This window comes from Telopea speciosissima, chromosome 8, assembly GCF_018873765.1.
Source record: "Telopea speciosissima isolate NSW1024214 ecotype Mountain lineage chromosome 8, Tspe_v1, whole genome shotgun sequence".
Classification (NCBI taxonomy): Eukaryota; Viridiplantae; Streptophyta; class Magnoliopsida; order Proteales; family Proteaceae; genus Telopea; species Telopea speciosissima.
In genome coordinates, this window is record NC_057923.1 from 23,212,834 (window position 1) to 23,237,931 (window position 25,098).

At 42.4% G+C, this 25,098-nt stretch overlaps 2 protein-coding genes across 6 annotated transcripts in view; both read right to left on the reverse strand.

Annotated features, from left to right (window-relative positions):
- Window positions 1–945: 945 nt before the first annotated feature.
- On the reverse strand, window positions 946–24,683 carry LOC122638348 (polyadenylate-binding protein-interacting protein 6-like). 5 transcript variants are annotated; one of them, XM_043831265.1, is made up of 5 exons: window positions 24,672–24,683; window positions 14,090–14,099; window positions 2,377–2,459; window positions 1,993–2,341; window positions 946–1,384 (listed from the first exon to the last, which is right to left on the reverse strand). In XM_043831265.1, exons 3-5 carry the CDS (start codon window positions 2,418–2,420, stop codon window positions 1,241–1,243), a joined length of 537 nt encoding a protein of 178 aa, XP_043687200.1. In that variant the 5' UTR covers window positions 2,421–2,459; window positions 14,090–14,099; window positions 24,672–24,683; the 3' UTR covers window positions 946–1,240. The 5 variants fall into 5 exon arrangements, with proteins under 5 accessions (XP_043687200.1, XP_043687199.1, XP_043687201.1 ...); XM_043831264.1 differs by having other exon boundaries at window positions 1,993–2,459; XM_043831266.1 differs by lacking the exons at window positions 14,090–14,099; window positions 24,672–24,683 and adding an exon at window positions 4,479–4,526 and having other exon boundaries at window positions 2,377–2,474.
- Window positions 5,570–25,098, reverse strand: part of LOC122672170 — a 30,672-nt gene continuing 11,143 nt past the window's right edge. Inside the window, exon 3 of the mRNA XM_043869669.1 lies at window positions 5,570–5,728. Coding sequence (XP_043725604.1) covers window positions 5,570–5,728 — 159 coding nt within the window. The remainder of the gene's footprint in view (window positions 5,729–25,098) is intronic.

A 25,098-nucleotide genomic window follows, 5' to 3' on the forward strand; every position in this document is an offset into this window, starting at 1 on the left:
TGACTACAGTACATCACAGTGACTACAGTACTAGAGGAACTCAAGGGAGAACCTAGGGATTGGAGAGGGAAGTGGGGAGGAGGTAAGCAGGAGGGAGGAGATCGGTCCGAAGTGATGTCGCAAGCAACTTGAGCGAGGGACTAACCAAAATCAGTTCAGAAACAACAGGAAAATCTTCTTATTGGAATGGTTACAAAAAAGGCTTCATCAGAACTTCATAAAAGCTTCAAAACAATGCACAGATTATCATATGGTTACAGATCATCTAATCTTGCTGGAACCTTGCTAAGAGTTCTTGGACTAGTTGCTCCCTTTCATAGCAAAAGACATAGTAATAGTGAAGTGAAGTGGAGTACACAAATCATATTGAAGGTCCTTAGCTATTGTATAGTATACTACATTGTAGTGACTTAGCTCCAAAAGGTTTGAGGAGCATTATGTATCATATTCTTTTTCTCCGGCCAGAGGATATTAGGTCACTGTGACAATTATATTTCAGAATCAACAGATGCTGGGCATAGTTTATGTTCGTTTTTGTTTAAGGACACCGGTTTATTCAATCTTTTACTAATGTATATTTTGAATAGTGGATTACTGTTTAGGGGGGTTATTTGATATAACAATACATATTAGATTTGATATACACAAGGAAGAAAACATACTTCCTGGTAACTGCTGTCTATCATGTATATCAGCACACATGTTAAAATACAAAGAGTGTAAGAGTGCAAGTGAAAATGAAAATTTCCAGAAACAGTCTATATCAAATGGTCCTAAGCACCCACTGGATCAAAAATCATAGAATTTATTTATTGTAAACTGTATTCTATTTTGGCTTACAAACTCATACCATATGGTTAATTTCCAAAGTCTTGCAGAACATCTTTTTGGGATCATAGATGGGCTACTCAGCAGCAAAGCATTAATGTCAAAAGAAAAATATACTAAGACGAGAAGAAACTTGCTTTCATTTCAAATGAGAGTAATTTGCAAAAGAAAAACTGCACAGGGGATGATGAGCTGATTTCCCATGAAACAAAACTCATGATGACAGAGAGAAAAGAGAGAATGGACAGAAACTAAAGATTACATGTACCAACCATGGTCGATATCTATCAGTTCAACAGAGGAAAGAATTTTCCCTTCCCCCAATTTCTTACTTCTCACCAGAAAATCCAAAAAAGCAGACATCAAGCCACTTTTCCCAACTTTCTTGCACTGCAGGTTTTTACTGTGCAAGTCAAGAGGCCTTCAATGAACATGACGAAGACCCACTGGCTTCACCAGAAGCGGTTTGATTTGGTCTCATGGATGTGCCTTCAGCTGGACACTCAAACTCTGACACATCACCAATATCCAAGGAGTCTGGAAGATCAGGGTAGACCTGGAAACAGAATAAACAGTTCACTGATAAACTGATCAGCACGGATCAAGGACTGGTTGATAAGAGGTTTCTTTTCTCATCTTACACAAACAAGAAATCAGGTTGAGCACAATTCATTATCAATAGGAATTAAGCTGTTCAGTTTTAAAACATTTTTTACCGACTGCCAGTGTATGGGCTGAAATAAATAGTATAGCAGAATTATGTTAAAAATACTGATCAATTCTGGATGTTAACAACAATGTTAATAAAAAGGAGATGCTATTCCATAAAAAAAAAAGTTTAAATTATAAATTTTCTGTCATCAGATTCTTTGAGGTTCGTTCATTGACCTCAAATGACATATTCATTATATTGCAAAATCTGTGGACCATCTGACAGAAGCAAAAGCAAAGACAAAAAAAAAAAAAATAGAAGACAAATAATATTGGTAGCGGCCCCAATCTATAAGTTGAAATATATGCCGGTAGGTAAAAAAATGGAAAAAAGAAAACAGAAAGATAAGACTCTCAAAACATTCACAGTAACCCCAAAAAAAAAAAAAAAATCCAGTAAAGACACCTTAATAAAAAGAGTTTATAATGCCTATCACCAGATCAGTTCATTACCTCAAGTTGATGCAACATATCAACTGATGCTTCTAGGTCACCCTCGTTTACGGAGTACACATCAGCAAGTGACTGATCTGATATATCAGGAAAAATGACGCCGAGATATGCCAGATGCATCTCAGACTCTTCATGAATTCTCTGTATATCTGTCATACCACTTGGATTCTGTGACCATGAATCATGAGAACCATAAACTGATTGGCCCTTCTGTGTTCCATCCTCAGAATTGAGTAGTTCTTCAATGCCATGGATGTTGAAGGCAAGAGAAGCTTCTCCTCGGATCTGGGTCTGTTCAGTAACTTGTTGGTTCTCAGATGGAGATCCAGACCAGGCAGTTCCATTACCCCTCTCCGTACGTTCAGCAATTATCTCAAATGCTTTGTTTTCCTCCCCTCGTTTGGAGAGAGGTACGTAAGATACTGCATACGGATTCAAAGAAGACGTTCCTGGCTTCATTGTCTAAGCTTATGGAGATCTCCCTGTTCAAAGATGAACGTATCACCAGAAGGAATGCATGATTAATACTGTAGCAGATAACCCAGAGAATAGCCATTTCAATACACAAAGCAAACAGGACTACTCATACAAAAGTTTTTTTTTTTCCCCCTTTCTGGGGTGGGCCGGGGTATGGGGGACGGAGTCTAATCATTGGGTCAGGATAGCCACATAGATTCATTTAGTAAAATTCATCCCTCTAAAAAGCTTCCAGGTAAAAATAAAATGGGTTCAATAAAATGTGTAAATTTAAGACGCTGAAATAATTAGAAATCCATAATAATCACATGAAGACATCACCAAGCTAAGCATGACCACCTCAGTTACTGAATCAACAAAATAAGGGGGAAAACAGGGAAAGAACAAGAAGAAAATTCCCAAATTAACTGAAACCATCCAAAATGGTCAGTCTAAACTTTGGGGGCAGGGTACACCCAAGAAGAAAGATAGATAGGTCAATATAGGCAAGGGATTAACTTCGAAAAAATATTATGCTTCATAGGTAACTAAAGTTGTTATACAAAAACGACCAGAAAGAAAATATCAAGGGTAAAAAATACAGACAATTTATTCATGAAGACTTCAAATGGACATGATCTCCTCCCATGTAGTGAAGAAAATAAAGTTGTAACAAGGCCACTTTTTCAAAAATTGGGAAACTGATCGGTGAATCGGCTGAGACTGATCCCGATTATGGCCAATTCGACACAGCCAATTCACCCAAGAAACCCCCAGAATCGCTTAGTTTTCAGATCTGAGGGCCGATTCTAGGGTTCTTGATTAGGGTTCTGGATTGGAATCAGCAGGGACTGATTCGATCCCCAATTCTGTGTTCTAAATGCTGAATGAGGCTCTTCTGCAGCAATATGAAGAGAAAAAGGTACACAATCGGAGGAAGTCCAGAAGCTATGGAAGCATATGACCCTTTTCTTTGTATCTAGCATTTATGACCCCAGTTCAATACATACAGCTTGTAAGATTTGAGTGAGCAAGAAAAACAGAGTTAAAGGAAATTAGAATGTGTTCCTTTACTGAAAGTTTTGTCACCCTCTCTTTCCATCTCATCTCCAATTCAAAGCCAAAATAGTGGAAACAATGTATTACACTTCATTTCTTGTCACCGGGACCCACAAAAAAGGAAACTAAACTCAGAAAACATAAAAAATTCATTCAAACAAGAAAACAAGAATTTGCTCAGTCCAGCAATATGGATATATCCACTTGATAATTCCAGAAAGTTATTCAGAGTCTCATAGGGATAAGTACACACAACGAAAGATAACTAAATACATAAACCACAATCACCCAAAAAATATATATATATATAACAATAAAATCGAACTAAATTCAACCACCATACAGAGAGAGAGACTTGGGATTAGGGTTTCCTGCTCTGAAAGATAATCCGCGGCACTCGGCAGGGAATTTTTTTTATTGGTTTGAGCATATAACCTATGTGTTTTACTATGCGTACCTAAAATGGCTTCTGATGTCTGAGAGGGTTATTGAACCTTTTTGGGTGGTAGAATAGGGGCTACTAAACAAATCATAAAGAAAGAGAGAGAGAGAGAGAGAGAGAGAGAGAGAGTATTGGCCGCAGTTCCCGTTAATAGAGAGGATGGAGAATCTGAGAAAGAAGGAATTTAAGGCATTCGAAAGGCAGCGATAAATGCTATACCAAATTTATACGAACAATTTAACCAAAAAAAGAAGAACTAAGAAATAAATAATTGAGCAACGGCAATAATCAATCTGGATGGGAAATCTGAGATAAGACATTCCTTTCAAAGTCCATGAGGAAGATCAAGATTTCTCCTTAAATTAACCATCGAAAATGAAAATTCAATATAACAACTAATGGATCAAAACATTAACTTCTCCAACAGAGACATAAAGATTCAAAAAGAACTTTTCAGATGGAGAAATTACAGAGAAAATAAAGATACAGAAGCAAGAAAGGGAATCGATTTAAACCTATCTGTACTTGCAGGACGCAAAGCATTAGTTGAAACTTGAAAGCAATGAAAACCTTATTCGAAATCGGAGAAGACCTTTGTCTGCAACTTGAGGGAATTCAGAGAATTATGAATCGTATTAGGCGTCGGAAGACTGAAAATAAAGAATGGAGAGAATCAGACCATGAATGGAAACGTTAAGAAAGAAAGGCGTTACTTTACTTGATGACGCTTGTGATGTGAAAGATTAAAATTGAAAGTTAACTTTCTGAGATTTAATTATTTATTGTCGATACTAACCTAATCATTTCTCATAATAAACGAAATCAATTGGTGTGTGCTGCGGACAAATAAGGGTAGACATGTCATTTGGTCGTGTAGTTAGTCCCGGTTGACCCTGTAACAGATCTGGACCGGCTGGGCTTTCCAAAGGGTTGAGCCTTCGTCGATTCTCATGAACTCAATCACGTGTGGGAACATAACGATGGGCCCTGGGCTGGAAAAATTCCCGGTCCCAACATGGTCCCGGGCTTGTTACGACGGTGCCAGTCGGGGCCATGGCGATCCAAGCATTTGATGAATGGCGTGGCACCTTGGTTGTTGCAAAGGCAGTGAGTGGAGGCTTGTCAACCGGTATGGTTTCGGTAAAATGGTACGGTTTCGGTAAAACGGTATGGTTTCGATACGGTGTCAAAAATAGGTATCAAATACCGATACTGTACCGTACCGTTTAAAAATCCTATTTTCAATACCGCAATCGTACCATCACGATACGGTTTCAGTATGGTATGAAAACGGTATAAACACAACACAGTTTCGGTATGGTATGCAAACGGTACAAAAACGGTATGAATTCCATTTTTATAAAAAAAACTATAAAAACAGCATAAATTCGACATGAAATGGTTTGAAAATCGTTTTTTTTTTACCGGCATTAGAAATGACGCTTATTCGGTATTGGAACCAAATTTTTTTTTTTTTTTTGAGAAACTAGTCATTAAGCAGCAGAACATTAATTACAAGCCCAGTAAGAATTTAAACAACTTTACATGGTGTCCAAAATTAATTTTAATTTTGAACTTACTTCAATATGCAAACCCTAGATCAATGGTAAGCCAGAAAAATCAATCTCCATTTATCATTAGCGATTGAAAAGGAACCCTTCTTATCTCCACAAATGTTGAGAATTCTCTGTCCATTGGCTGTTTCCATGGTTCCCCATCCATCTGCAAATAAGCTTTTCTCCATTCCCCACCTCTAATTTCTAGCCTAAGTGCAGCAGCCTGCACAATATGTTTAACAAACAAAAGACACTGGTTCAAGTTCAACAAAGAGAGAAGAAAATCGGTACCCAGAAATATCTTTAAACACACCACACATATATATATATATATATATATATATATATATATAGAGAGAGAGAGAGAGAGAGAGAGAGAGAGAGAGAGAGAGAAGTAGCAGCTTTGAGGAAATAAATCAGAAAATAGAAGAAACCACATCACAGAGAAGGAAATCAAACTGAAATTTTTCACAAATTTTTCAGTGATTCACTTGAAAAAAAAACACAACTACACTCAGAGGTAACCAAGAACGAAAGAGAGAGAGCAGCAACAACATATCTTTAAACACACCACATAGAGAGAGAGAGAGAGAAAGAGAGAGCAGCAGAAAACAAGAAGAAACCACATCACAGAGAACGAAATCGAACTGAATTTTTTCACAAATTTTCCAGTGATTCACTTGAAAAAAACCACAACTACACTTAGAGGAACCAAGAACGAGAGAGATTCATTGTGTACCTGATAAATCTCCATCTTCGCGGTTAGGGTTTTTGCTGAACTGAAGAAGACGACCCTTGTGAGAGGAGTTGTGTTTGAACTTTGAAGAGGTTAAGGTTACTCCATTACTCCATTACTGTGAGACTGAAGTCTGAAACTCTGAAAGTCGAAAGCGTGAAATGCTCCATTACTGTGAGACACTGAGACTCAAAGTCTCAAACTCTGAAAGTCGAAAGCGTGAGAGGACGAGAGGCTAAGCTATTAAGAAATTAGGGATTTAGGTTTAGGGTCTTAGGAGTTAGAAATTGATTTTACAAATATACCCCAAAAAACGGTATGGTTTCGGTATGAATTCTGTATAACGGTACAGTAACTGTACATACCGATGATATTGTACCCAATACCGATACCATACCGTATTGTGGTCAAAACCGTTTTACTATACCGTACCGTATCATTTTTTCAACGGTGCGGCTTGGTAAGGTTTTACACGGGCGATTTCGGTTTCGGTTGCACATTGACACCCTTTGACTAATTGGTAAGCCAAGGTTGAAGCTACCGTAGCTGAAGGTGGTTACTTGGGCTTTATAACCAAGGGCATGTTGACACCTTTTAGGCCTTTCTCACCATGGGCCCTATGGACCAATGGGGGCTAGGCCGGTTTGGAACGGCTAGCTCACTTTGGTCAATGATGGCCATCTCTGAATTAGGCACCTCTCCAAATTCACTTGGTGACTTGGCCATTACATGCATTCTATTTGAAGCCCTCACTCCATACTTAATTTCCCATTCAAGAGTTTTGAGCCTATTACCCCCTTTTCCATCACTTGAATACCACAATCCTCCACTAAAACTCCAACATCAAATCCTAGAAACATCAATTCGGTGATTTTGATGCTTGGCCAATGAAGTATTCGAGTACAAGAGACAAGAGAAGCCTCCTACAAGTGGCGATACTTGCTCAACATACAAACCTCCTGAGTTACAAAAGGAAAACCTCCATACTTTTGTTTTGGTCTTCTCACTAGGTAGGAGATCCTCTCTCTTTATACTTTAACCAAGTTTTGTTGTTAATTGCTTAATCTTCGCATTGCATCTCCTGAAGGAGTGTGATCCCATATCTTTAGATGGTGATCACACCTCTTCTCTCTTCTCCTGTTTATGTTTATTTACAGTCTTTTTTATATAATGAAGATTTTACATCTATGCATGCATCTTCACATGATCCTCATCCCCCATAGTTTAAGACTGCTTCATGCATTCGTTCTTATTAATCTTTTCACCTGCCATACATATGCACTTTCAAGCTTTATTATTAATTTCCATCATTTTTCCATGTCTAGCTTAGAGTCATTTATGTTTAGGTTATTTAGGTTTTAAGTCCTTTATTTTACATTCCTGTATACTGACCCTCATCTTGCAGCCGAACCTCCGGGTATGTGTTTCTCTACCTCCCCTTGTATTTACTTTCTCGCAATTTTTCTTGTTTTTACATTCCTTCCCCAAAGCATGTTATGACTTTACCCAATTGTGCCTAGCAATGGAGAGACCGGCAAATCCGGGCGGAGTGGGGTGCCTAATACCTTCCCCGGATCGTAACTTGACCCGTACCCAGACCAACGAACCATTTGTCCCCAAAAAGGCATAGCCTGAGAGTCATTATATTTACAATTTTTGGGTCCTAGACCCTCCTCTAGGTGGCGACTCCCTCACATGCACCTCTCTCTCTCTCTTCTCCCCAAAGAGGGAAGAGGTGGAGGACACTTGGCGATCCCCCACCATGCCATTGTCCTCACAGTTGGCTGAAGACCAATTTCACCTTGGTCCGTTTTGGTTGGCTGAAGACTAATTTTTGATCAGCTGAAAACCAATTTTTTGGTTGGCCGAGAACTAGTTTCGCCACAAATTGTTTTGGTCAGCCGAAGACCAATTTTTGGTCAATCGACGACCAATTTCACCTTGTCCCGTTCTAGTTGGTCAAGGTTTTGGTCGACCGAAGACCAATTTCACCTCGGTCTATTTTGGTCGGCTAAGGTTTTAGTCTTGCTCAATTTGCATGTCATTGCACCTTGGTAGGTTATGTTCGGTTTTGTTGTCATGCATCCTCGGTAGGTTATGCTTGGCTTTGGTGCCTTGCCACTATAATAGGTTTTGGTCAACTTAGGTGTCGTGCCATCACAGTAGTTTTTGGTCGTCTTAGGTATTGTGCTGCCTCAGTAGGTTTTGGTCGGCTTTGGTTTCATGCCACCTCGGTGGTTTTTGGTCGGCTTTGGTGCCGTGCTACCTCGGTAGGATTTGGTTGGTTTAGTTATCATGCCACATTAGTAGCTTTTGGTTGGCTTTCGTGTCGTGTCACCTTGATGGATTTTGGTCGGATTTGGTGTCGTGCCTTGACTCAAAATTTACTCATTTTTCCTTTGGACTGTCTTGCTTAAACCAATAACTCAGTTCAATTATCCCAACTTCAATTGTCGTGACCATGATCTGAGGTCAGTCCAGTTTGAAGTTTTGTACTTAAGGCACGTGCCTAAGTTTTTACCTTTATCGGAATGGTTTGAAAAATAACTCACATCCATTTTGGCGACCTAAATCAGCTTCATTAAAAATTTTGAATTTGAGGATACAAATTGCACACAACTGCTCGTAATAACTGAACTGAAATTTATGAACCAAACTAAGCTAAACTAAGAGCTAAACTACGTTACCGATAGTACTTCCTCAGATTTTTTGAGCTTTAAGCTTGTAGTATTTCCTTACTCCCCAAAGTGTCCGGATGGTATGTAACTGATCAGATCATTCTAGTAACGTTGTAGTTACTCCGAGTAGGGTCAACACTCAGCTTATGTTCGACAACCTTTTAGGCTATACCAGGCATGTCCGAATCCAACCAGGCAAAGATATTCGATTTTTCCCTAAGAAAGCTGTTCATCTTATTGCGATGTGTGCCTTGTAATAACACCCCAATCTAGTCTTGTTCACCCAGTCGTTGTGTCACACTCCGAAACCACCCCCTAGGACGATCCGATGGTTGATCCGAATACCCGAAGTATTCAAACGCCTCCAGGATCTAGATGCAGTAAATACACCTCACAAACATATAATATTTAAAATATAACAAAGTTTCATAGTCAGAGTACACTCATAGTTAATATTTACATATAGTTTTAGATATATTGTCTTCTTCCCATTCCCTACATTCAATTACATCATATATACAATTTCCAAAAGGAAAATGTAACCTAACTAGTATTTACAATGGATTTTCATTCATCAAAAGAAATGTAGGGAAATATCCAAAAAGAAACAGAAAACGTCTTCATCATCAGTCCCTATTCTCCAGAAACACCTTGATCACCCTCATGATAGGGGTCACACCCCTCTGGGTTCACACTAGCATGCTCACCACCATCATCCCCTCCGCCTCGAAGTAATCCTCCCCGCCACCATAATATCCACCTGCATGATCATCTAAAAGAAATGATTACACAAGGATGAGCTCCACCGAGCCCAGCAAGTGAAGGATAAACCACACACAAACATAAGCAAACAAAATCATATATGCATGAATTCAATTTTATTTTTAATTCCACCTATCAAAATGCCTAAATCTCTAAGTCTGTGCTACACCAACAACTCGGGAAACATTTTCGGTTCCTTCTCACTTCCTCGAAACATAACCTCAATTGTTATATATATGGAGCCCGCACTGGTCGTAGTACCTCTGACCCCACCGTGGGTAGACTCCGATAATCATAGCCTGGATCCCATCCCAACGTACCACCACACTCCTCAGTGATAGGGGCCTATGATCACCCAACACCTGAACCCCTGTTGGTAAGGGTTGTAGTACGAAGGAATGACATTTCTACCCTTATGCAGACCAAATGGCATCGTACAAGGTGTACAATGCTCCTGCATCCCATACTACAGCACACCATACCTTTCGTTTTCAAGTCGACTACGACATCTATTCTAACACAAGAATTTACATTTTAAACCATTCCACATTACATCATTTACAATCCACAGTTCCATATCCATAAGCCATAAACAAGATAATCAATAGAACATTTCCAAATAAAAGCAGTTATTATACATGTGCATGACTCCTAATAAACAATTCTAAGATGAATTAAACATTCCCAACAGAATTCAGTGTCCATCCCCACTTACCTTGTTAATCTAATCTCTAAAAGTTCCCGCTAGCCTTCGCCGCGAATATTTGGTCCTAACCTATAGTGATTGATCAATGAAATAGCATTAAGTCATGTTTGGGGGCCTTAGGGAACCCAAGGCATACTTAGGACTTGATATGGGGTGATTAGAAGTAAAAAATAAGAGAGACAACAATTTTGGTGGATCTGGCTGGCTGATGGATTGGCTACTCTGATCGACCGGTCAGAGTCAAAGGCAACTTAGCTCGACTGACAAGATGACCTTTGCCCAGTACATTAGCCATATCTTGGCCAATAGACATCCGTTTGTGCCGAATCTTTTTGCGTTGGCAAGATAACTGAAATTTTCATTTTTTTTTTGTGTTTATACCATCTCCAAAATCTTACGAGAAGGTGACTCAAATTAGGCTAGAAGTTGTTGTACACAGTTTTGGGTTTACAAATATCATCTATCTTTATCTGTTACTTTGACCCATATAAAAATAGAATTGGACAATCTCTATTTCTATAAAAATGAAGTCCTATAAGTCTATTTTCAAAAAAGAATTGAAATCAATCATTTTTACTTGTAAATGAGGTAGATGTGCTCTCTGGACTGCCGATAGGTCAATCTATCAGCTGCCCAGAATTTCACAAAAATCAATTTTGAGATGGGATTTTGGGATGCATGCACGGGAATTAGCTTCTAAATTCCATGGATGGTGACGGATCAGACATGCATGCATAGGATTTGGTTTCGAATTCATGAATTCAACCATGCATGGCTGAAAATGGTTCCTAATTGTTACAAACTAGCATATAAGACATGGAATGGTTAAGTAATTAACTTAGAATTAAAATCAGATTAAGTTTTTAGGTTTGGATTCAAGTATGCATGAAGAAATTGGGTTCCAAATACCCAAATTTAACATGCAAATGATAGATTGATAAATTCTTTATCATAAAACAGAATTTCAACTTTACCAAAAAAAAATATAAGTTTCAACATGATTCATAAGTTAAGGAGAAGGTATTTAGATAGGGTTTTGGATTAGGGGTTTTTGGTTGGATTCAACCATTTGGTTTCTGGAATGATGTTTACTCAACTAATTCATAAATTGGAATCTTAATTTAGTCTACAAAGTGGGTAATTGATAAATTTGATATGGGATTAGGTGCATGCTTGATGGGTAGAGTTCTAAACACATGAATTCAGCTATATACGGCTGAAAATACTTTCTAAATGCATCAATTAACATATCAATGAGAGATGATTAAATGTTTCAACTAATCATAAACAGATGTAGGTTAATGGTCTAGGAATTGACCCATACATGTAAGGATTTGGGCTTGATTTGCATCCAAGTGAGCATGCATGAGATTATCTGATGATTCCTATTCCAAAACAGAATTTAATTTCAATTCTAGGCTTAGACAAATGAAATCTACAGAATTGAGTTAAGAGAAGGGAAGAATCCTTAAAGGGGTATTATAGAATAACATAGACTTGAGTCCAAGAGTGGAGAATTAAAGCCAAATTGAACAACATCACTACAGTCCAGGTAGAAATGGGAAAAATCAATGAATCAGAGATTGGATCTTGTCATGCATGTATGGAAATGGATTTTAAATACTAAATCCCTTGCATGCAAGATGAAAATTGGTTAGGAATTAAATCAGATTAGGTTTAGCTTTGTGCCAAGGGTTTGGATTTAAGCATGTATGAAGGGATTGGATTCTAATTGCACAATTCCATTGATTTAATCATGCATACAAATTTCATTCAAAAGCTTAGATTCAGAAATGAACTGAATTAGATTTAGGCAGCAAAATCAAAGAGGGAATTTGGGTTAAGCTAGGATCTATTTAAATCTGAAATCAATAGGTTGGGTTCTACAACGTAGTTTACCTTATACAAGTTGAAAGTCAGCAATTGAGATCAGATTTTTGGAGGGTTTATTAAGGAAAACTAGGTTTATTGAAGAAGGAAGTGAGAGGAGGAGATTCGTACCTGATGAACCACAAATCATCCCAACCTATCAGAAGATGCCACGTGTCCCTGAACAACAAGAGATCCACCCAGACACCAACAGCAGGAGATCCACCCGGACACTACTAGCAGGAGATCCACCCGGACACCAGCTACACCTTGGGCGCCATCCACCAGGGCGCCAGCCGCCCTGGGCACCACCCACCTTGGGCCAAGGACCACTTGGACATCTTTCCCTCTCAGGCCTCATCCACTGAGGTGTTGAGACCTCGACAGGGTGCAGGTACAAGCTGGACGACACCACCACCACCTCGCCAACAAGATATGCACCACAGCGAGGACTCCGGGCCATCACCTACCACTTACGTAACCCAGATGGACTCAAGCACCAGGGACCTTATCTACCACGTAGAAGGATCTATCCACCAAGAAGGACAACCCTACTGGGATACTAAGTCTCACGGGAAGACAACCAACCAGGGAGGAGCCCTGCTACTCAAGAGTCCTCCACCCACGAAGAAGACTCCACATCAACTAGGGACTCTCAACTCCGCCACAGACCACTATAAAAGAAGAGGTATCTCACACCCTCAACCCATCTTGAATAATCACTATTCATCTGTTTGCTCAGGAGATCTGACTTTGGCATCGGAGAGCCCTAGGCCGGAACCACACCGGTTCTCTCTGGTGACTTCTTGGTCATCTTGCAGGTGACGGCACTCGCAGGACCACCCGACGATTTTCTGATGCAACAATACCTCAGTTTTCAAAAAATTCGGGTAAGCAAACCCTTTCTTTCTCCCTCCTTTCTTCTTCTTCTCCTCCTTCTTTCTCTCTTCTTCTCTGCTTCTCTTCTCTAACGATGGTAATAGTAGAATGGGTTTTAGTTGGGTTGGCTTTTATATATATATAATGGGTCCAACGATGGTAATAGCAGAATGGGTTTTAGTTGGGTTGGCTTTTATATATATATAGTGGGTTCTAAGGGTAGAACTGGAAATGGATCCATTTACCCCAAATCCGATTTTATTAATCCGATCTTGTGTACACAGTCCGATACGCGGATCCTGCATACCCAATATTATTGAGAAAATATTCCTACTAGGTAATTGAGATGCGGTGGCGAGATCCTTGACTCAAGACACCGAGCTCCGCACTCTAGAGACCAAGATTTGCAATGGCAGTAGCACTGATTGATGTAAGGTGTCGACCTGTGTCACCGACCAATGGACGGTTCTATGTTGTCCAAGTGTCGGGACACCCTGAGCGTCGGTGTTTTTGCGCATTAACACATTCCCAATATTATTTATTTTCCTAAAATACCTGATACACAATTAAGGTTGCTTACCGTGATTGGTACATTTGATGGTGAACCTTGCAATTGCACAGGGGAGGTATCCGTCGTTTTGCCAGCATATGACGTGTTGCCGTATAGATTCCTTATTCATCATCTACCCATTTGAACATCCAACCAACGTTCCATAATGTACTCGATGCTACGACTTCGGGTTTCGGATCTACATTTGGATTTGGGTCAAAATAAGCCAAACTATAACACGTTGACAGAAGTCATCTTGAAGTTCTTTGATCATTATAAGTAGTGATTCTCCTGACTTGTCTTTTCCCCAAAGAGTCGTTGCATAACATCACCGATAGACCAGTAAAATTGACTCCCTTTTATGTAGGGAAGATCATCTTTAGGTGGCACATAGAGATAACAACCTTTAGGGTGCTGAGTCCTACCCGACCTAAGATAGCATTGTAAGCTGAGGGGATATCAATGACTAGGAAATTTGTCATTATTGTGGATTGTCGATAACCCATCCCTTCTTGATGACATTCATGAACTTTTTGCATTAAGTCAAGAATTCTTCTAAGTTGTTTGGAGGCTTCTTATAGAGGTTCCAATTGAAATCTTTGTCATTAATCCCAGCGAGAAGTGTAATATACTCAACCGAAGGATCCAGGTCTTCTATCTCTAATCTTACCCGGTTGAAGAGGGCTAAATAGTCTCTAATGGTCTCATTACTTCTCTGCTTCACGATTGTCAAACTGACCAGGGTTTTCTTGTGACTTCGGCTGCTTGGGAAGACGGGAGCGAAGGCAATGCTGAGGTCCCAAAACACCTCGACTAACTTTGGCGCAAGTTGGGTGAACCAGGTTCTGGCTGCTCCTCTCAAAGTGGTAGGGAAAGCTCGGCACATGATGGGGTCGAAGGTGCCATCGCAGTACTTGAACATTAGCATCTTAAATCCCTTTGGAAATGGCACACTCATGATTTTATCAAAAAATACCGTCTTGCTGGAGAAGACTGGCTTCTTGGCCCTGGCTTGGTTTTGCATCACTTTTTCGAACTGCTCCCAAAGTTCCTTAACTTGCTTATTAAGGTCTTGGTGGTCAGCCTCCCCTTTACAAGGTTCTTCTTGCTAGCGCTTGGAAAGCGCTTCGTCATGGTCTCCATGGAGCTTCGACCGTTTGTCACTTACACGATTCCTGGGGTTGTGGCCGAAGTTAGTCAATCCCAAGCTATTGTGTCTACTGATATGATTCTCTTAGGGCATTGGATCATGTACTCCATGTGAGTGGGCTTGTGTAAGTGCTTTAGAGTTCTATTGAATGGTCTGCGTCAGATCACAGAGTTATTGTTGCAGGGCATTAAACTATGTTTGAGTGACTGGAGCCTACAGATCAGGTGGTCCTGCATCTTGGGCAATTTGATTGCGCCGATGGTACATATGCCACATACCCCGGCTTGGGCTCCTGCCCCCATGGTTAGCAATGCATGGCACAATAGGAGGAATCCGTGAAGGATTAGGAAGACTTTTTTTAGGGTGCTGAGATTCTTGATTGCGTGCAAAGTTACTCTGACTCTCCTCACCCTAATTTGAGGCTGCTACTAGTGCATTTCTAGTAATCGTCATGATGGATGGATCTTACTCTCTTTGCTTCTCACAGACAATGCCAATCTGTAGCTACTGGAATCTGGTTGCCTGCAAAAAATGAAGGACACTAAAGAGACCTGAAGCGGACTCCAAGGAGGGGGACTCTTTGATGCCCAAGTCAGACCCAAGCAACAATAATAACTGTGAAGGAGTACAGAGAGACTAATAAGTCTGGGTGAAAGTGAATGTCATACCTGGGGACCCTCCTTTACTATATAAAGGAGGGGTGGTTGCAAAAGTAGTTATTGAAACGGTTCCTAGAGTTTGTGTGACGGTTGATAGCTCTCCTTATTCCGATATCCTCTTATACGTGTCAGAGTGGGCGCATGGTTCTATTGATTCAGGGATTGTGCTTTACAGTGGTTGTTGTGTGGAGTCCAAGTTCCACTAGAATCAGGATGTCCCAAAATCCATTCCCTAATGATTATTTTCAACTTTATCTTCACTTTCTGCATTGTGTGGTCTTTGTCAATATGTCGTCCATTAATTGAGAGGTTATTTTTATGTCATCACCATCAAACTCCTTCGTCACCCACAAAGCTTCCTCTTTAAGATTTGAAGATAAACATTGCAAAGGAACAAAGACTTTGAATATCTCTCCAATTCTATCAAGTAAAGGAACACTCAAAGAAGATGTGGTTTCGAAATTTTAAACATGCCCAACAAAAACAACAGGACGGCCACAACCTGGATGTTTCTTCTAATAAGGTGATCAATCGTTGGGAATGCATTGACATTACATCTCAAAGAAATGAAGGATTGCCAAGGTATGTTCATTTGGAACCATACTATTTTGGTCCATTACACCTTGGGGACAACCTGACAAACCAAGGCTCAAGTAAACTTAGAAGAGAAACTCCATGATTGGGAAGCTTTCTAAATGACTATTGAATTTCTCCATTTGCAAGCTCCTTCTAACCGAAAGAGCAGCCCAAAGCTCAAGGAGATCTTTTGAGATTGTGGGGTTCAAATCCCATTGCCCGTCCTTGAAAATAGAATCCACTAGAACCATATTATCGGATTTGGTAGCATAGCAAATATGGTCACTATATCTATTAAGGAGGACTCCAAACGGGTGTCAATGATCAAGTCAGTCAAAGACGAGTCTTAAGTCCATTTCCAATAATAAACTGCACAAATTGTTCCTCCTTGTATCTATACTTTGTATCTATGTTTCAATATCTTCCTTTATACCCAAAAACAATTCTTTAAGGATATATTTGGATGCCAAGATAAGAAAATAAAAAAAAAAAAAAAAAAGAATTTGAGGAGATAGATACACACATAAATCAATCATTGCATCATCATGATTTTGGCCTCATTATGTTCATCATGATTTTGGTCTCAGTATGTTTTTTATTTTCTTTGAATAAATTTCTTGTAACCTTAGAACTAGCCCATAACTCATGTAATCGCCATGTTTTGAAAAAAATACATGTATCTTACCATTTTTTAAAATTAATAGGATAAAGTACACGTATCCCCCTATAATGCACCCAATATTCCTCGTATCTCCCTAAGTGGTTCAATATTCCACGTACCACCCCTCAATATTCCACGTACCACCCCTGCTTTACTCCCCAAATGCAGGTCCAATCCGTTAAATACCACCGTTAGTTGCTAAAATTTTGACCATTTTACCCTTTGCTCCATTTTCTTAAATCTGAAAAGACTTAATTACTCTCACTTATTTGTTGCCCTAAACTAATCAAAATGACCATTTTACCTTTTGTTTCATTTTTATAAATGAAAAAACATAATTGCCCTCACTTAATGTATTACCCTAACCTAATATAAAAAGACTATTTTACCCCTAAATATTTGTTCCTAAAAACCAACCCAACATAACCGTTGCATACCCAGTGGAGAAAGAATTCAAGAAACGAAAAGCTTGGGAGGACCTGTTGCTCCGGCAAGGCGTCCAGCTCCCTGCTCCGGTGACTTCCTTCCTTCTCCGGCTACGATCTAACGCTGCAGGTAACTCTTCTCAGCTTCTCCTTCTTCTACTTCTTCTATGCTCTTTCTTCTCTGCTCCTTCTCTGTCTCTTCTTCTGCTTTCCTTCTTCTTCTCCTTTCTTCTGATTTCGCTGTTTAACCTAAAACAAGTGAGCGACTCTATCGAATTAAAACAATTTATGTTGCAGCTAGAGATTTCCCCGGTACGTCGGCTACAATCTTCTCCCACCGATCCTCGGAGTCCTCAGGATGAATTGCCAGGGCATTCTCGAACGCTTTCTCCTGCTCCCTACTCCACAAGGAGCTACTGCCCGTCTCATCTGTGGTCATCTAGCCTTGTTCAAATCTGCCCAGAAGGGTTTCATCCACAGGGAGATAGATAGCTTGAAAGGGGACACAGAATAGGAAATCTACCAAATTATGGGAAATCTACACCAGAGTCAATCCCCAAAATCATAAGTGAATGCACAAAAATTGAATGAAACCTAACAAAAGCAACTCTTTTAAGGGCTCAATCTCATGAAATCCCTATAAAAAATGAAATCGTCGAAACCCAAATTCCTACTAAAAGGAAAGATATTATTGAAACCTGAGCATCCGTCAAAATTTTCCCAAACGAATCCAATCCATTTATAGACGACACAAATATTTTCGATTACCGGAAAATCGGCCTCTCTGGTTGGAGACTTGAATGGTTCTCGAGGGTAATCTTTCCTGTTGAAGAAAACACCCCCCCCCCCCAAAAAAAAAAAACTTAAAAATGTAACCTTGCACAGAACTCCAAGATTTCAGCTGCTTTAAGCACGATTCAAGAAATGCCTTTCTTTCTAAGAAGTGACGGAGATTCAGGGTCTGTACTTGAAGATGAATCAAACCCACTTAGAATGTGTGGTAAAGAACGGATTTTTGAGCCAGAAAACGACATTCATTCACAAAATTTAAAAAATAAAGAATTAAAACGCGTTGTGGTCTTTTTGTAACCCCAGAATTTAACAGGATAAATGCATTTTATCCGTGAAAACGAGAAAGCAATCTGATTGGATGAGTTCATAACTTAAAAAGAAATTTATAAAAAAAAAAAAAGGAAGGAAGCGGCGGTGGTGGGTATGTAAAAGAAGATGATGATTTGGGGAAGATGAGGGCATTTTGGGATTTTTAGGAACATATATTTAGGGGTAAAATAGTCTTTTCAAATTAGGTTAGGATAATACATAAATGAGGGCAATTAGGTCTTTTCATTTATAAAAATAAAACAAAAGGTAAAATGATCATTTTCAATTCGTTTAGGGCAACAAATAAGTGAGGGTAATTAAATCTTTTCAGATTGAAGAAAATGGAGCAAAGGATAAAATGGTCAAAACTTTGACATCTAATGGTGGTATTTAACGGATTGGACCTATCTGACATTTAGGGTGTAAAGCAGGGATAGCACGTGGAATATTGAAAGATGGTACGTGAAATATTGAGCCGTTTAGGATATCACGAGGAATATTGAGTGCATTATAAGGTGGTACGTGTACTTGCCAAATTACCTTTAAAGAAGGGAAAACTAAAATTCATAATGACGGGGAAGTCCCCGTCCCTAATCTCTTGCCCATAAAAAACAGAATGAGAGTTTTGTTAAGAGTAAAAAAAAATTCAGCTGTCGATAGCGGCTCCACCAGACAACCCTCGGTCGCCGCGACACCAGCAAATGACGCCAGACCTCCGGCGAGCATAATCCGGCGTCTGACCGCCCATAAAACCCCCCTTTATCTTCTTCTTCCCTCCTTCACTAATCTTGCTACCGCCTTGCAACTCCCTATTTTTTTTAATAAAAAAAATCACCGGAGAATTCAAATAAGAGTTACATCTCTAATGCAGAAGAATTCAATAACATAACCCTAATTTGAGTTCAATGAATTGATCTCTATTAGGCTTATGACAAAATTTGAACTTGAAAATAATAAATTGGCTTGATTAGGTTAAGAGCAGGTCAAGGAATTAAACAAACAGAATGGTTAATAATTAGAAAACACAGGAATATTTAAATCAGAAGCTTAGGTTTAGGAAGAATTTTCAATATTTCAAAACCAGATCACAGAATAGAACTTGAAAATAGATTTTTCTATGACTAATAGGGTCTTATTGTACTGTAATGATTCTCAGAATTTTCCAGGGACCAGTTGCAGGTATTGATAGATCATAGAATAGGACTTGAAAATAGAAATAACAGGAATAATTTAACAGAAATCTGAGATTATGAAAACTCAGAGTAGCATAACAATCAAACTTAAATAAAATTTAAGTATCTAATTGATGCAATTAACAAAATTGAACATATCACTTGAATCGGAGAGGGAAAGAAGACTAAATCTCTGACCTGTTTGAAACCTGTTGCGTGTGAAAACCTCCGATGCCCGGTTCGCCCACGGATGAGCCTGCAAAAACCAAGCGATGAGCACAAGAGAGCCGGTGTGGCTCCGGCCTAGGACTCTTCGATGCTCAAGTCAGGTCTCCAATGCAACAGCGTAACAACTAGTAAAAAGCCAGATGATCAATGGTGCTCCATACCTGGGTATTTATGGAGTGAGGAGGAGATGAGGCGATTGGGAGAGTCCTAGTATGGTAGGAGTCCTTCTTTCGGAAGGTTCTCTCGCATAGAGTGGAGTGGAGAGCCATTTTCGGGGTCGGACTCTTATTAAGGTAAGAGTCCATGTAGAGTACGATTCCGTGTTGCTGGGATCGTGGCTTGATCCTTATCCCATGATTCTCGGGATGTGCTTACGTGGCCAGGAGATCCCCGGTGGGGCGTTATGGCGGCTTCAGAGGAGGAGGACTCAGCTTCGGAGGTCGGCTTAGGAGGGCGGCCTGATGGGTCGGCATTGGCCGTCACCTCATCCTGGGAGGTCGGCCTTGGCCATCACCTCGGCCTAGGAGGTTGGCCCGAGAGGTCAATCTCGGCAGTAAGCTCGGCCAGGAGTTTACGGTTGACCTGTATGAGCTCGGCCTTAGCCGCTGGCCAGCTTGCGCGAGTCTGGCTCTGTCAAGTGACTTATAGTGGAGATGGGGTCGGCCCAGTTTCCTGCTCGGCCCAACTCTGTTCTCGGATTGAGGTCGGGTCAGCCCTGTGGCAGCCTCTGATAGGTGGGGTGTTTTATGCCTCATCACAGGCCCCCCCACTCATCAGGGGTCGGCTCAGCACTGATGAGTGAAATTTCCTGGTCTGCTTGTCTGAAAGATTTTTGTGGTCGAGCCGAGCTTATTTTTTGCCTCGGATTTGACGTTGCACGGTCGACGGTTGGGTGTCAGTGCCACATCAGCGGAGTCATTATGGTAGGCTCGGGAATTCGAAACGTCCTTTGATCTGGGCCGTTGAATTATGCTGAGTTCTGTTCGGCCGTTGGATTAGTTCAGGCAAAAAATTATAAATAGGCGACTCCTAACTATTCATTCTTCACTGCTCTAAATTATTGACTCCTCGGCAAGCTCGGATTCTTCAGCTCTGTAGCGCTCGGCGTTTACTAGTTCGTGATCAGCTCGGCATTTGCTTCGTCCGCGCTCAGCTCACCCTCAGCTCTTCTTCAACTAGTAAGTCTTCTCTGCCCAGTATGTCAGTTGGTAGTAGTCTCATGGGCGAGCTGTTCGTCGGGGTGGCAGAGGGCGCTAGTTCGAGCCGAGAGCTCCCTGCTCGTTCTCCCACCATAGACTTGTTGGGCTCGACTTCGGATGAGCCCGATGTAGTAGAGCCTCGTCAGGCCCAGGTGGCCAAACCTCCGTTGCTCCTGGAGTTCTACCACGCGGCCCAGCCAATTGCCACAGACCGAGCCGAGAACTCTGGGTCGTCCTCATCCGATGAGGAGTCAAGTGAGGGAGATTCGTCTGAAGTGGGGGTTGGCTCGGTCAGCTCTTCCGCTGACGTCCCTGAGCTCGAAGAAGGGAGTGTCGGCACCGTTCCGAGCACGATCGCGAATGCCGACCTCGACTATCTGAGGATGACCTACGCCATCCTCGAGGACATCCAGCTCCGAGCTCCTAACCCAGGGGAGATGGCCTGCTACATCAGGCCCGGCGAGGTGGCTTTGTACGAGCTGCCCTTCAAGTATGCGTTCAGGCTCCCCGTCCTCGGCCTGGTGGACCAAATCTTGGACCACTTCCATCTGTCCCCGGGTCAGCTGGTGCCGAACTCCTGGCTGACCGTGTATGGCTTCTACGCCCTATTTTGTGAGTTGGGCCGAGGAGCAAGCGTAGCGCTCTTCTCTCGGCTCTTCTTCTTAAAGAAGTCTCCAGAAAAGGGTTGGTATTATTTCAGTCGCCGATCTGGGAAGAGTGCATCCCTGGGAGCCACAAGTTTTTAGTCGGCATGCCGAGCTTCAACAAGCAGTGGAAGCCCCGCTTCTTCTTTGCTTCAATCCTGAACAACCCTCTCCGAGCCGAGTGGAAGGAGATCCATTTGAATTATGTCAATAGGGTACTACCCCTGACTGAGAACGAGGTGACCTCGCTCGACCTGATCCTCCAGCGTCCGCCCTTCGATGTCCTCCAGCTTCAGGACGAGGGGTTTCTTCAGAGGTGCCATATGACCCCTGGTAGGAGCCCGAACCGAGCCCGTCTCCGTTGTCCGAGCTGACCCCTTTACTTAGCTTTCTTTTCTTTTTTGACTTATTTTTTATGTGCTCGGTTTCTCTTGCAGTGGTTGGCCACATTCCTCCTATGGATACAGCTCGGCTAAGGGCCGAGACCCTCGCGGACCGAAGGAAGAAGAATGCAGAGAAGAAGTCCCGAGGCGAGTCCTCCAAGGCCCCCAAGGGCAATGCCGTGATGCCGGGTCTGTCGGACGCTGTGGTCGACCTTGAGGCCGAGAAGAGTACGGGCCCAGTGGGGTCTCCGAGAAAGGGGAAAGGCCGAAAAGGCGAGAGAAGCCTGCCGAAAGACACCAAGCATCAGAAGCTCTCGGTCAATCTGACAAGTGGTGGTCTTCCGCCCGTGGCTTCACCCCCCAACATCTCCCGATACGTCTTGGGGAGGGCCTCGGCCAGCAATGTTCCTGTGAGGCCGACCTGGCGCCTCTTCCCAGGGGACTCGGCCTTGACGTCGACCACCCACGCCAAGGAATGGCTGGATGCAGGTCGGCTTCCAATCGACAGGGAGAAGCTCGAGACGCTGTCTGACCCCGAGCTCCTCTCCACCCTGTTCCAGGATTTCAACATGGTAAGTTTCCTGGTCGGCTCTTTTGATTAGATCTGATCTGTGTAGTCTGTCTTGACTTTTGTTCTCATGCTTTTTTGTAGGGTTTCACGAAGGCAGTGGAGACCATGCTTTACTTTGAGCGGCTCCTGACCGAGAACCATTCCTTGGGCGTCCAGTGCAAGAAGGCCTATCAGGACGCCCAGGATGCCGTTCAGAGGCGTCGAGAGACCCAAGAGAAGCTCACTGCCACCGTGGCTGAAGTAGAGAGCTCTCAGGCCGAGGTGATCAGGCAGAGAGAGAAGGTCCGGGCTCTGCAGGCTCAGCTTGCCGAGGTGAGGGAGAAGACCAAGGAAGATCTGGCCACGGCTCAGGACGAGGCGGTCAGCGACTATCTCCATTTGAAGGAGTACGCTGATGTGTGCCATGAGATTAGGAAGCCTCCCTACGCCGAAGGTTTCGAGGTAGGCCGAGCTGAGCTTTTGGCCGAGATCAAGGCGGCGTACCCTGATCTCGATCTCTCCCGTTTTGATGATGACGCGACTACCTTTGTTGGGGAGTTGGGAGATGAGGAGGGAGCCGAGGTCACCCAGGCTCTGCCCCTTGAGGAACCTACTCAAGCTGACGTCTCCCCTCTTGACGCTGGACCAAAAGACCCTCCTACCGAGCCTACTGCCGTGGACACCACCGAGGTCGCCTCCAAGTCCAACGCCGAGGAGATCGAGATGTAAAAATTTTTTTTTTTTGGGGGCCGAACTGTCCATCTTGTAACCGTGCCGATCAGTCGGCTTATAGTGAATGAAAAAAACTATTTTTGCCAGAATTTGTCCAAGTGTTTTTGCTCAGCACTCTTAACCTTCTTTTCCTTGTGTGCTCTGTTATATTTGTGGCCGAACTGCCGAGTCGTTCCGCTAGCCGAGCTTAGGAACTTGTCTCTTTTTTACCCATGCTTCACGGGGTCGGCGGCTCGGCCATGCCATGCCCGAGGTCAATGTGATCCTCGCTTTGGTTGGTTAATTCGCCGTTCCCTTCGGTCTGATTGGACAGGCTATCTTATAAGCGGACACGTGGCCGAGCAGCCTTCCTGGCCGAGCGTAATGCCTTAGCTTAGTTTTGAACTTTGTTAGGCTCGGCCAAAGGGGGAGTTTACTCTTGAGAGGTCGGCCAGGTTTATGAGAACCGGTCTCACGACTTGATTGCCAACCTATGAGGGTCGGTCTTCGAGGTCAGCCAGGTCTATAAGGACTGGTCGTACGACCTGATTGCCGACCTACGAGGGTCGGCCAGGTCTATGAGGACAGGTCTATGAGGTCTATAAAAACTTCTTCAAATTTTTTGAGTTCCAAGGTCTCGGTACCTTCTTGCCCCCCGGAGTCTGCAAGCGATATGTGCCAGGGCGAATTTGCTTGGAGACTATGTACATGCCTTCCCAATTTGGTGCTAACTTTCCTTGCTGCCTGGGCTGGGACGCGCTAAGCTTTCTGAGAACAAGGTCGCCTTGACGGAAGTGCCGCTCTTTTACTCTTGAGTCATAGTACTTTGCCGTCCTCTGTTGGTATGCCACGTTCTGGAGTAGGGCATGTTCTCGAACTTCATCGAGGAAGTCAAGGTTAGCTCTCAGTCCATCTTCATAGGTCTTCTCATCGAAGTTGAGCACTCGGTACGATGAGGCCATAACTTCAATCGGGGTGAGGGCTTTGGTCCCATAAGTGAGGCGAAAAGGACTCTCCCCGGTTGGAGTTCTTATTGTCGTCCGATATGCCCATAGGACACTTGGGAGTTCTTCCACCCATCTCCCTTTGGCCTCATCTAACCTTTTCTTGATGCCAGCGAGTAATGTTCGGTTGGACACTTCTACTTGTCCATTTGCTTGCAAATGAGCTACTGAGACAGGTCGGAAGTCATTGTAGAAGTGTTCGCAGAACTCTCGGAAGGCCGGGTTATTGAATTACGTGCCATTATCTGTGATGAGCACTTTCGGTAGCCCAAACCGATAGATGACCTTATCTCAGAAGAATTTCTCCATGTTCTTCTCGGTGATGGTTGCAAGGGGCTCAGCCTCGACCCACTTGATGAAGTAATCGATCGCCACTACCACGTACTTTCTGTTTCCTGATGCCGGGGTGAAATCTCTGAGAATGTCCATTCCCCACATAGCGAAAGAGATTGGGCTCAGCATTGAGGTCAACTTTGTTGTTGGTCGGCGTGGGATTGGTACGAACAGTTGACACTTCTCTCACATCTTCACATACCTCATGGCCTCTTCTTGCATTCTTGGCCAATAGAATCTTGCCGAAGTATCTTGTATGTAAGAGCTCGGCCACCCATGTGACTCCCGCATATTCCCTCATGCACCTCGGCCAATGCATACTCGGCTCCCTTCGGTCCAAGGCATCGGAGAAGAGGGGCCGAGATTGCTCTTTTGTAGAGCACTTCGTCGATCATGGTGTATTTGGCCGCTCGGATCTTGACCTTTCTTGCTTCGTCTCGGTTCTCCGGGAGCAGGTTATTCTCTAAATAGTTGACAATGGGGTCCAACCAGGTCGGCCCGTCCTCTTCAATGTGCTTTACGCTTTCTTCTTGTAAGGAGGGCTTCTCCAAGATTTTAATGTATACTGATCGGCTCAGATATTGGAGATCGGCCTCAGCCAACTTGGACAAGGAGTC

Bases quoted from the DNA above. Each gene is read 5' to 3' on its own strand.
- LOC122638348 (XM_043831264.1), bottom strand. From the start codon at position 2,451: ATGAAGCCAGGAACGTCTTCTTTGAATCCGTATGCAGTATCTTACGTA. The intron at 1,385-1,992 runs GTAATGAACTGA...TTCTGTTTCCAG, and splicing joins ATATGTTGCATCAACTTGAG to GTCTACCCTGATCTTCCAGA.